The 12,907-nt window shown below is 52.5% G+C and overlaps 1 protein-coding gene across 1 annotated transcript in view; it reads right to left on the bottom strand.

Annotated features, from left to right (window-relative positions):
- Positions 1–65: 65 nt before the first annotated feature.
- Positions 66–12,907, bottom strand: part of LOC105479482 (DnaJ heat shock protein family (Hsp40) member C11) — a 73,363-nt gene continuing 60,521 nt past the window's right edge. The window contains exons 8-16 of the mRNA XM_011737476.2: positions 12,635–12,824; positions 11,900–11,985; positions 11,421–11,537; positions 6,365–6,520; positions 4,181–4,250; positions 3,329–3,386; positions 3,080–3,222; positions 2,000–2,129; positions 66–1,595 (exon numbers count right to left, since the gene is read on the bottom strand). Coding sequence (XP_011735778.2) covers positions 1,570–1,595; positions 2,000–2,129; positions 3,080–3,222; positions 3,329–3,386; positions 4,181–4,250; positions 6,365–6,520; positions 11,421–11,537; positions 11,900–11,985; positions 12,635–12,824 — 976 coding nt within the window. The 3' untranslated portion in view covers positions 66–1,569. The remainder of the gene's footprint in view (positions 1,596–1,999; positions 2,130–3,079; positions 3,223–3,328; positions 3,387–4,180; positions 4,251–6,364; positions 6,521–11,420; positions 11,538–11,899; positions 11,986–12,634; positions 12,825–12,907) is intronic.

The following is a 12,907-nucleotide window of genomic DNA, read 5'->3' as shown; positions in this document are numbered from 1 at the left end:
AGACCTCTGGGGAAGGGGTTCCGTCCCTCCTGAAAATGAACACGATAAACAGAAGAGCGCCAGCCTCTGCTTTCAGGAAAGGTTTATTGTGGTGAGTGCCTTCTGTACAGTCGACTGCAAATGAAACGCAGAGGAAGGTGCCCAGAAGCGCCCGTGGCAGAGGCGCATGGGAAGCCCGGGGCCCAGGCTCATGCAACACGATGCTCACCGCGGCTCGGGCCGTGGGGCCGTCAGAGAAACCTTTTTAAAAAATGGAGATGAATATTACAGAATTGGACAACCTGAACTGCTTTTCAAAACCAGAAGAAGGAGGTTCTTAGCCGTTACTCAGATACCAGTGCTGGGGAGGGAGGCCTGACTTTAGCAACAGCTGTGGGTGGGCTGGAGGCCGGCGCAGCTTGGGGCCCCCAGCGCCAGCTGTCTCGGCCACTGCCTGGGCAGCGCTTGCTCCAAGGGGTCAGCAAAAGCGACTGATGGCTGCCACTTCCAGGACCCACGAGACAGGCCTCAGGTAACTTTACTGCAGCCAAAGCCCAGGCTGGAAGGGGTTCCGGCTCTGCCGCATTCTGCATCCCAAGTGGGCACGTGGAGGAAGGGTCTGAAGGAAGGTTCCGGAGCACAGGCCCTGGTGTCCCTGTGAGGACGCTGGACCTGCAGGAGCGGGGAGCTGCAGTGCCACCTGCTGGGTGCCACAGGCCAGGCCTGGGGTCCACACCGCCGAGTTGGGTGCGTCTGATGTCTTGCTGAGCGCCTGGTCCGTCCTCTTGAACTGCCCTTGCCCAGCACTGCACTCTGGAGGTGGGTGGTGCAGGCGGTGGAGGGACACAGGCCAGCTCAAGCCCGCTGGTGGCAGGGCGTTTTCCCACAGGGATACGGGAAGCCACCCGTGTCAGGGCCAGGCCCTGGGATCGGGAGTTACACTACCCTGTCCCAAGCCAAGGGGGCTGGTGGAATGATTTGAGCAGCTCTGGGAGTGGGGAAAAAAGACTAATTTCCAAACCTGTTTGTTCTCAGATAAAAAGCAGTTTTATAAACCCGCAATCTGCTCCAGATTCAAGCAGTAATATTTCAGCAGGAGGAGGTGGTCATGGGAAGTCAGCGCAGCAGACGCTCCCTGACCTGGAGGCCTGCCTGCTTTCCACGTTGTTTCCCATGTTCAGGATTTCAGGAGAAGCAGCTCACGCTCCTGTGGTGGAGGGCAGGGTGTTCCACAAACACCTCCACACCCAACCAAGAACTACGGGGCGGCGCGCTGCGGGCCACACGCATACTCAGGGGACCCAGCAGAGTCAGGGCCAGGGCCCTTCCCTCCAGGAACCGGTCCTTGGTAAAACAGCCACGGGCCACGCTGCAGTCTGGTTCCCAGTGGGGCTGCCTCAGTCCTACCCCCAGCACCCTCAAAAGCTGGGGTGTCTGCATGTCCCTTCACATAATTGATATGGTACCACCTCCTATAATAATAATATAAAATAAAAACATCTGATGTCTGGGTTTTTTCCCTGTTTCCAAATTTGTAGACTCCCAGGAAAATATTTTTTGCAGCCTTTTAAAAATCTGGTTCTTGGCAGTTTATCCATCTGTATCGATCCTGTGGGCTGTAAAGGAAAAGACAGACACAGGTGATCAGAAGGCGGCTGTTCCCATGCTCCTTTCTGCTGATGGGGCCAGCGGTCACCCGGACCAGCAGCTGGCTGGGCCCAGGTGAGGCAGAGCACCCGCTGCCAAAAATCTACTGCTTCTGGAACGTGGAGGTCTGCTTTCATCCCCCTCACTCAAGCCAGTTTCCAACGAGCTCACTAATTCCACCTGTGAAAGGGCCCCAGCCCCCTTTTTAAGGCACAAATCACAGGCGCTGAGTGAATCATGGGTCAAGGGCTAGTTGGCGTCTCTGGTCCCAGGCAGGCAGCTGAGAGAAGGTGGCCAGCAGCCCACACACCGAGCAACCGCTTTGAGGTCCCCGCCTCCATTAGCTGGTGACTGCGAAGGGACGGCTACTCACACTGCTTTGGTATCCGGAGGGCCTCACTGTCCAGCACCATCACCTGATGCAGGACGCCCCGGAACTGATAGAGCACTTTCAGGTTCTTCTCTTCCCCCACACACGGGTCATAAAAGCCAGGCAGCCCAGCCTGTAACAAACAAATTGCTACTCTCAGTACTCCAGACGGTCTAAGACCAGCACTCCTCCTCACTACCACCGGAGGGGCAGTGTGCACAGGCTCTGACATTCCCTGGGGAGGTGCAAACTTTGGGGCTTGAAGAAAAAGAAACAAGAATTTAAAAAAGTTGCCAAGACTTGCTTCTTAATAAAGGCCCCATCGTCACACTAAGACAGGGCCACTAGATGATTTCTAGGGTGCCAGGAGCTCTCTGGCCTGAGCTAACCTGCATTTTCATCCTTCTGGATGGTCCACGCACCAGGCCCCAGAGGTGAGACTCACACATGTTACAAGTGACCTCATGCTCTTTCTGCAATGAGGCAAAAATAAACAGAATCAAATGCCATGAAGGCAGGCACGTGTTCTGTTTGCTGGTGTGGCTGGCCCACAGGCGGGGCTCAGTAAATCCTTATTGAGTGAGTGGTGAAAGAAATGACTGAATGAAGCAAATAGCTCCAAAGTGGGTACTGCTCAGGAGCTGGGCGGCATCCCACGCAGTAGATGTCGATGATGGCAAAGATCCCACTTCAAGGGGCCAGGCTGTCCTTGTCAGACTGAAGCTATTCTTCAAACCACTGTTTGTTTTTTTGAGACAGGGTCTTGCTCTGTCACCCAGGCTGGAGTGCAGTGGCACAATCACAGCTCACTCTAGCCTCAACCTCCTGGGTTCAACCAATCCTCCCGCTTTAGCCTCCCGAACAGCTGGGACAACAGGCACATGTCACCATGCTCAGCTAATTTTTTCTCTTTTTTGTAGAGATAGGGTTTTGCCATGTTGTCTAGGCTGATCTCAAACTCCCGGGCTCAAGCAATCTGCCCACCCTGGCCTCCCAAAGTGCTAGGACTACAGACGTGAGTCACCGCGCCCAGCCCGTTCAGATCTGTGAGCACATGGCATGTGGTGGCTGGTGCGGCTGTACCTTGGAGGCCTCCGTGAGGATGAGCTTTGAGTCCTTCACCAGGCACTGCAGGGGCACAGTCACGTCAATCACCTTCACCTTCTCACTCTTCCTGCTCTTGTCATTGACAAACTTCCCGTACCAGGCATTGACGATGATGAGGCCTAAGGACAGACTCCGAGTAGAGGAAGGCCTTCTCCAGGCACCTCCCTGTGCCGCTTGGAGACCCCCAGCGCCCACCCTGGCCCAAGAGAGGACACATATTCTCACCCATTCTGGACTCTTCTGCCTCAATTATCCTTCGGACAGATTCCTGCATCAGCCGGACCTGGCAGAGAACAAGGATGACACAGTCAGGGCCCCACCAGGCCTGCTCCACCTCTGGTCAGAGGGCCACAGGCAGGCAGTCTTGTCCATGCCAACATGCCCGCTCAGGGCCTGGAAAGCAAGGGAGTGGGCGCCCTGACAGCTCTGCTACCCAAGTGGCTCTCTCTGAAACTCCTAGACCTAGGGCAGGCAACTCTGGGTCAGAAGGTGAGAAGCACCAGAAACGGCATGACCCTCCTGTGGCTGCCGGTGGGAGCTCCCTTCCTGGGGATCATAAATGTGTGGGTGGGATTTCTTGACTCAATAAAAAAACATTGCATGCGTTGTCAGCTTTAAAAATAAAAGAGATTTCACAGGAGAAGCTGGAATCCCAGCTCCTCCTGAGAAAGGACCTGTGTCCTCCTGTGGCGCCATTCTACTGGGCATAGCTGTGCTGCCCACTCAGACAGGCATGTGCTCGCCAGGCCACACACACGGCCCACGGCCACCTGGGAGTGTGCTCGCCACTTACCCAGGAAGCCTGCTCCCTCCTGCTCCGTAAAAGGCAGAGCACTCAGAGAGAAGGAAAAGAGGCCAACACTCACCACTTTAAAAAAGCCCTTGTTATGCCTTTGGAGGGTAACTATCTTTAGGGCAGGACCTGCAGAGCCCAGTAGCGCATCCCACAGTAAAGACTACATGGAGAGCCGAGTTGTTGGAGAAGAGAAGTCTGACATCTAAGGCCTGAGACCAACATGTGGGGTGTGGAGTGTGTCCCCTACAGCCCTCGCTTAGGAGCGGTGGAGCAGCACTCACAGCGGACTCCGCCTCTTGCTTCTTCTGCAACACGTCGCTGGCGGCGCTTTCCCTCTGCTTCTCCAATTCCCTTACGCGAGAGGAACACAAGCCCCATGTTAGCGTGGCGCTGCCCAGCTTCCAGCCAACACAGCGCCTCCCGTGCTGGACCTGAGCCCAGCAAACAGTCTGTCATCTTACTGGAGTTCCAGTTCTAGAACTTTAAAAAATATTCCCACGACAGTCTCAGGCAAGTCTGTTGGTCACAGGCTGGCAGCGTTCATTTTACCCTTAGATGGCTCCGCCCCACCTCCTCACCGAGCTGACGGGCACCCACTGTCAGTCTCTTTGGAAAGAAGACCCCACCACACGAGAATTTCAGGAGATCCCACCAACCTTGTGGGATTATTAGTTTTCTTTTTTTTTTTTTTTTTTTTTTTTTGAGACGGAGTCTCGCTCTGTCCCCCGGGCTGGAGTGCAGTGGCCGGATCTCAGCTCACTGCAAGCTCCGTCTCCCGGGTTCACGCCATTCTCCTGCCTCAGCCTCCCGAGCAGCTGGGACTACAGGTGCCCGCCACCTCGCCCGGCTAGTTTTTTGTATTTTTTAGTAGAGACGAGGTTTCACCAGGTTAGCCAGGATGGTCTCGATCTCCTGACCTCGTGATCCACCCGTCTCGGCCTCCCAAAGTGCTGGGATTACAGGCTTGAGCCACCACGCCCGGCCCTTAATTTTAATTTTAAAATAGAGATGGGGGTCTCACTATATTGCCCAGGCTAGTCGCGAACTCCTGGGCTCAAGTGATCCTACTGTCTTGGCCTCCAAAAGTGCTAGGATTACAGGCATGAGTTACTAAATAAGACTTTTGGTAGGAACAACTAATACCACTTTGGACACAGAGATCCGCTTTCCTGTAACAAAGTATGGGCCTTGGGGTCAGTATATGCCTGTCCTCCCAGAAGACTGTTCCAAGCTTCAAGCCTCCTAGCGAACTAGGATTCTGAATCCAAAGGCCAGAGGGGCCCAGAAGAGGAGATTCATTCCTTTATCAGAGATTCTCTAAGTGCAATGCTTTATTTACTAAATGAGATATTACAAAGTAACAAATCTATACCAGCTCTCAGTTTTGTGTAGAAATGCTTGCACTAATAATTTAGGGTTCATGGCATGCCCCAATGGATTATCTAAGAAACTGCAAAATAAATTGCGTTTCCATGACTTTCAAGACTATAGTTAATGCAGGCCCCTTACCTAAGAATCCAGAATGCATTCCTCTTAAACTCAGGGCCGGGAAAGGAAAACTGTTTATTTCTTGAGGCTATGGTTTAGAGACTCAACACTTTTTTTTTTTGAGACGTAGTCTCGCTCTGTCGCCCAGGCTGGAGTGCGGTGGGCGCGATCTTGGCTCACTGCAAGTTCCACCTCCCAGGTTCACGCCATTCTCCTGCCTCAGCCTCCTGAGTAGCTGGGACTACAGGCGCCCGCCACCACACCTGGCTAATTTTATTTTTTTGTATTTTTAATAGAGACGGGGTTTCACTGTGTTATCCAGGATGGTCTCGATCTCTTGACCTCGAGATCTGCCCGCCTCGGCCTCCCAAAAGTGCTGGGATTACAGGCGTGAGCCACCGTGCCCGGCCTTTTTTTTTGAGACTGAGTCTTGCTCTGTCGCCCAGGCCGGAGTGCCATGGCACCGTCTCGGCTCACTGCAACCTCTGCCTCCCGGGTTCAAGCAATTCTCCTGTCTCAGCCTCCTGGGTAGCTGGGAGTACAGGCGCATGCATGCCACCATGCCCAGCTAAGTTTTCTATTTTTTAATAGAGACAGGGTTTCGCCATGTTGGCCAGACTGGTCCTGAATGCCTCACCTCGGGTAATCTACCTGCCTCAGCCTCCCAAAGTGCTCGGATTACAGGCGTGAGCCACCGTGCCCGGCCGAGGCCCAACACTTCTATAAACTCCAGTCCTTTCTAAGAGCAGGAATTACAAATGAAGACATAACAGCAGTCCAACTACTGACAATGATGAGAAATAGTTAACATTTACCAATCGTGGCCCAGACATCAGCCTAAGCGCTTTACATGCATTAATTAACTCAGGTTTTCCTCATCACTCGATGCAGTAGGCTCTGTTATCCCCTCCATTTTAAGGGTGAGGAAACTGAGGCACAGGGCTGGCTAGTGACATGCCCATGATGTGTCAACTCACTTCTCTTTCTGAGCCCTGAGGTATGGTTTGATGATCAGACGGTGCATGGCAAAGTAGACCACTAGAGGCCCCACGGTGGCATAGAACACGGCGCTGGGCAGCAGCTGGTCCGTCAAGTGAATAGGGAAGAAGTATGTCTGACTGGCCCTGTTGAGCCTGCGGAAAAATACAAAAAACAAAACACCCAAGATGAATCAGGTTTTCCAGGGAAGGGCAATGGGGTGTCAGCCACAGGAGAACTTGTGCTGCGTCCAGTTGCGAGTTAAAGGAGGCTGCAGTCTGCTCCTTTCACAGTCCACCGCCTTCTGCTGGCCTCCTGTTCCAAAGTCTGGCTGATGGATCTGACACTGTGACAGAAGAAAGATCCCAGTATCTGCTGACCTCCAGTCAAAGCAACAACAGGAACACTTCACAGGGTCAACGTCCCCTATAGGTGCATTCGGTCATAGGATGGAGAGGACAGGAATGGGCTCCTCCAGATGGCACTGGAGAGTCACATCTCAGTCCTTAACTGAGGTTTCCAAAGAAGTTGGTGAAGACTTCAAAAGTTAGTCAGTTAAGGAGGTTCTGCTTCTAGTGGTGGCCGAGTAGCTCCTATTGGACCAATGTGTAAACTCTGGACCACATATAAAAAAAATTGGCCAGGCATGGTGACTCACGCCTGTAATCCCAGCACTTTGGGAGGCCGAGTTGGGCGAATCACCTGAGGTCAGGAGTTTTAGACCAGCCTGGCCAACATGGTGAAACTCCGTCTCTACCAAAAATACAAACATTAGCCGGGTGTGGCGGTGCCTGTTTGTAGTCCCAGCTACTCGGGAGGCTGAGTGAGGCAGGAGAATCGCTTCAACCCAGGAGGCAGAGGTTGCAGTGAGCTGAGATTGTACCACTGCACTCCAGCCTGGGTGACAGAGCGAGACTCTGTCTCAAAAAAAAAAAAAAAAACGAAAGAAAGAAATTATCCAGTATGAAGAACAAAGAGGAAAAGGATTGAGGACGCATGGACACAATGTCAGAAACCCGTGGAAGACTGTTAAGTTTAATACATTGGTAATTAGAGTCCCAGTGATGAAAAGGAAATTTACAGATGCAAGAAGTTTAGGAAACCCCAAGCATGATAAATACAACAAAAGCCATATCTATGTACATCACAAACTGCTGAAAAGCCAAAAAAAGAAAAACTGTTGAGTAGCCACTGACAATACCTGACCATACCCTTCCAGAATAAAAGCAATTCCAGAATTGATAAAGAACACTCAAAACCTGGCCGGGTGTGGTGGCTCACGCCTCTAATCCTAGCATTTTGGGAGGCCGAGGCAGGCGGATGGCTTGAGGTCAGGAGTTTGAGACCAGCCTGGCCAACATGGTGAAACTCTGTCTCTACTTAAAATACAAAAATTAGTTGGGTGTGGTGTCAGACACCCGTAATCCCAGCTACTCAGGAGGCTGAGGCAGAAGAATTGCTTGAACCTGGGAGGTGGAGGTTGCAGTGAGCTGAGATTGTGCCACTGCACTCCAGTCTGGGGAACAAGAATGAAACTCTGTCTCAAAAAAAAAAAAAAAAAAAAAAAATACACACACACACACACACACACACACACACACATATAAACAGAGCTAGGTTAAATGTGAATGGGCAAAAAAATAAATAGTAAGCATAAGAAGGCTAAAAGAGCTATATAATAACAGATAAAGTAGACCTCAAGACAAAAAGTTTTTTTTTTTTTTGAAGTGACGGGGTCTCACTCTGTCATCTAGGCTGAGAGGCACAGTCAGAGCTCACTACCACCGTGAGCTCCTGGGCTCAAGTGATCCTCCCGTCTTGGCCTCCCAAAGTGTATGAGCCACTGTACTGAGCCTTTGAATATTACTTGAGGAGAGATGGCTGATGCCAACTCTGATCTTGGTAAGTGATTTGGCTTTTGTTTCCAAAACTGAGCTGTGATCCACTTTTATTCACTCGCTGAGTTCCTATCAAGTACTAGGATGGGTTTTAAGCTCTAGAAGTGCAGATGAGAATAAAATGGACCAAGTCCAAGTGCTTATTTCTGATGAGGAGTGGAGGAGATGGCCCTTCAGATGGAGACTGGTTCGCCAGAGACTAAACATGGTGGGGGGATCACCTGGGGCAAGGGAAAGGGCTACGATGTATACAAGGTGAATTAGGGGACATTTGAGCAGAGAGCAGATACCTACAGGGAGTGAAGGAAATGGCCACATATTTATCTGCAGACTGAGAAACAGCAAAGGCCACCTCATAAGCAGGAGGGGCTGGTGCGCGCCGGGCTCAGGGGGTCGGGGCGGCTGGAGTTGGGGGAGAGAGAAATGCTACGTCACGGAGGGCGTTGCAGGCTCCAAAGTCTCTGAAGGGCTTTGGCCTCTGCCTGGAATTCAAGGAATCTCTGAGGTTTTAGGCAGAAGACAGACGTGAACTGCCTTCAATTTTAACAAGGACTCCTACGGAGAGCAGACACACAAGGAGGGAGAGGGGGTCAGTGGGGAGGGTGCTGTGTAACTAAGACAAAGTGGTTGGTGGCAGTGAGGTTGAGAAATGGCCAGATTGGGGATACACTTTTGGAGTACATGTTCATGAGATGATTTTGAGATATGTCTGATTTGGAGTGTGTGAGAGAGAGAGATGGAGGCTGACTCCAAGGTTTTTGGACAGAGCAAGTAGAAGGCTGGAGCTCTCATTTACTGATAGGAAAGAAGGCTGGGCGCTGTGGCTCACACCTGTAATCCTAACACTTTGGGAGGCCAAAGAGGGATAACTGCTTGAAGTCAGGAGTTCAAAACCAGCCTGGGCAACCAAGTGAGACTCTGTCTCTGTAGAAATAAAATAAAAAAAGAGAGAGGGATGGGAAAGACTTCAGGCAGAGCAGGTTCTGAAGCACCTACGAGTCTGGGGGCACAGGGAGGGACAGAGTTCTGTTTGGATACGTGACATTAGTGATGCTGTTAGGTATCCAAGTAGAGATTAGGAAAAGAAAGCTGGACGCATATATGAGCTGGAGATTAAGGGGGTGGTCCAAGCTGGCGCTTGCAACGTGACAGTCCTCAGGGCATGAAAGAAACGAGGCTGGACATGACTGCTTGGGAGTGAGTCTGGAGAGAGAAGGGCTGTGCCCTGCAGTGGTGCCTCCATTTAGAAGTTTGGGACACAGAGAGCAGCCATCTGGTACGGAAAGCCAGAGCAGGGCGTGGTATCCTGTAACTCAAGGCGGAGAGGCCGTGAGGGCAGGAGGGAATAGCCACCGAGGCAGCAGGTGCAGAGACCAAGTGAGCTGAAGAAGAATCACCCTCTGGTCTGTCACAGGAGGGAGGGTGCGCCACTGATGACCGAGAGGGCTGGTTTTTCTGGAGAGGCCTGACTGGAGCGGGTTTACAAAGAAAGAAGACGGATGCAAGCGAAAACAGACAATTCTTTTTTTTTGAGACGGAGTTTCACTGTTGCCCAGGCTGGAGTGTGGTGGTGCCATCTCGGCTCACTGCAAGCTCCGCCTCCTGGATTCACTGCCATTCTCCCGCCTCAGCCTCCTGAGTAGCTGGAACTACAGGCGCCCGCCACCACGCCCGGCTAATTTTTTGTATTTTTAATAGAGATGGGGTTTCACCGTGTTAGCCAGGATGGTCTCAATCTCCTGACCTTGTGATCTGCCCGCCTTGGCCTCCCAAAGTGCTGGGATTACATGTGTGAGCCACCACGCCTGGCCAAAAACAGACAACTCTTTTGAGGAACTAAGGAGAAGACAGTGACTAGATTCAGGTGGAGCAAGGGTGTGTGTGCCAATGAAAACCCCTGGTGAGAGGGATGAATCAACACAGCAGCTGCTACTGGAGATGCTGTGCCTGGGTGACAGCTACCAGGCCAGTGACTCCAGGAGGCCTGGGCTGCTAGGCTGCCATCCTGTGACATCAGGCGAGGCTGCTGGGTGGCTGCTGGAGCTCAGACACACACCTCACTCACTCAGAGTTGGAACTATGCACTCGTTGAAATTTGCTTACTCAGCAAAAACAAGCAGCCGTATTTTTTTTTTTTTTTTTGAGACGGAGTCTCGCTCTGTCGCCCAGGCTGGAGTGCAGTGGCCGGATCTCAGCTCACTGCAAGCTCCGCCTCCTGGGTTTACGCCATTCTCCTGCCTCAGCCTCCCAAGCAGCTGGGACTACAGGTGCCTGCCACCTCGCCCGGCTAGGTTTTTGTATTTTTTAGTAGAGATGGGGTTTCACTGTGCTAGCCAGGATGATCTCCATCTCCTGACCTCGTGATCCGCCCGTCTTGGCCTCCCAAAGTGCTGGGATTACAGGCTTGAGCCACCGTGCCCGGCCGTATTTTTTTTTTTTTTGAGACGGAGTCTCGCTCTCCCACCCAGGCTGGAGTGCAGTGGTGCGATCTTGGCTCACTGCAAGCTTCGCCTCCTGGGTTCACGCCATTCTCCTGCCTCAGCCTCCCGAGTAGCTGGGACTACAGGCGCCCACCACCACGCCCAGCTAATTTTTTGTATTTTTAGTAGAGACGGGGTTTCACCGTGTTAGCCAGGATGGTCTTGATCTCCTGACCTCGTGATCCGCCCGCCTTGGCCTCCCAAAGTGCTGGGATTACAGGCATGAACCACTGCGCCCGGCTTTTTTCTTTTTTCTTTTTTTTGAGACGGAGTCTTGCTGTCCCCCAGGCTGGAGTGCAGTGGTGTGATCTCGATCTCAGCTTACTGCAACCTCCGCCTCCGTGTTCAAGCAATTCTCCTGCCTCAGCCTCCCAAATAGCTGGGATTATAGGCACGTGCCACCACGTCTGGCTAATTTTTGTATTTTTAGTAGAGATGGGGTTTCGCCATGTTGGCCAGGCTGGTCTCGAACTCCTGACCTCAGGCGATCTGCCCGCCTTGGCCTCCTAAAGTGCGGGGATTACAGGCATGAGCCACTGCACCCAGCCAAGCAACGGTGTCCTTAAGAACAAAATTACAATGCAAAGGCTATTTCAGCCTTAACTTGGATAAAGCCTGGTTGAGTGAAGGTGACAGGCATTCCTTGAATGCCTGAGAAAGGCCTGAGTTCAACTTACTTGACTTTGAGAGAAACACCCTGTGGAACTCCAATGCTGACAGCTGCACCCAAAACGCTGTGCCTGGAGATCTTCCTCTCGGCTCCGTACTCCACCACCGTCCCAAAGAAGCCTGCTCTGCAGGGAGAGAATGCGGTCTGTGCCTGTGTCCCCCTCATTCATCACTTCAGCAGCAGCTGTCATTTGAGAAGAGGCCAGGTACCTGTCCCTTCCCTCCCTCCAGCCTCCTCGACCCCCAGGGAGCAGATTCATGACAGAAGAAAGTCGGGACACCCATGGTCTAGTTCTTCCACGACACTCGAAGCTCAAGGGCTGGGACTGTAATGGTAAATCCCCCACAGCCTCAAAATAGGAAGCTCTCCAAAAACGTCACACACACGTAGATATTCACACGAGCAGGTATCTTACAGCAACTGGCTCCACGTGAAGACCCGCATGCACAGCCAGCGTGCTTCCACGCCGGCCAGGCCAGGACTTACTTGAGGGATCCTTTCACGCGAGTCTGATCGTCATCTTGGAATTTGTGCTGATAGCTGATCAGTGCAAAGGAGTGAGGGATTCCCAGCTGGGGAGACAGAGGTGCAAGGATGCGTGGCTGGGACGTGCGACTCCGTGGGGAGGTGGCATCTGCCCTCCCATTAGCTCTGGGCATCTGCTGCACACAGGCCTTTAAGGCAAAGGTCACGGTCTGGCAGCCACACCGAGTACACGATGGTTTATTAGCAGCCAGTAGTTAAAAACTGGAAGACTTCACAGAAAACCCAGTGTTCTAGCTTCTCACAAGAAAAAAAAGCTCTGGCGACACTGAGCCTGTGCTCCTAGGTGGCAGCGGCTGGTGAGAGCCAAGGAGCAGTGGCCCATGTTGGGTGGCTTCTCATGCACTAGCCCTGGCCTGGCCACAGGGGTGTCCGAGGGCAAGATTCTGCTGTGGGGCTTCATGTGCCCACCCCCGATTCCACGGGCTGCTCCCACCAGACATTAAGATGTTGCTCTGCTTTAGGATGATCTGACATAGCTGCCCTAGGCGCCCGAAGGCAACTGCATTTCATACTGGAAGGTTCCACTAGGGTCACTGAGAGCCTGCCCCTCAGGGCCCTGCGTGGGCTCAGACTTAGTGGTGATCAGAACGCAGGATTTAAAGGGCACACTGAGTGCTTGGGAGGAGGGGTCCACCCAGAGCTCTGTCTACAGGAGACGATGGCTGCTTGGCTCACCTGCAGGGCCACAGTGAAGTGGCTGGTTTTAGTGTCCCGGACGATGCTAGTGTTCATGGCTGACTGGATACCCCATCGCCACTGCAGGTAGCCCACGGTGTTCTTGTCTAGGTTCCGAGCTAGGACGGTGGTCAGGCCGGGTCGGATTCCACGGGATGAAAACTGCAGAGCACAGTTTGTTGTCACAAAGCTGGAGAGACACACAGACAGAATAGGTCCTGGATGGCACCTGCTCTCAGCTGTTCTTTGTCACTTCCTCTCTGCCTGGCTAAG

Source organism: Macaca nemestrina, chromosome 1, assembly GCF_043159975.1.
Source record: "Macaca nemestrina isolate mMacNem1 chromosome 1, mMacNem.hap1, whole genome shotgun sequence".
Classification (NCBI taxonomy): domain Eukaryota; kingdom Metazoa; phylum Chordata; class Mammalia; order Primates; family Cercopithecidae; genus Macaca; species Macaca nemestrina.
Note: the sequence above shows the minus strand (reverse complement) of the source record. Positions and strands in the feature narration are given on the sequence as shown.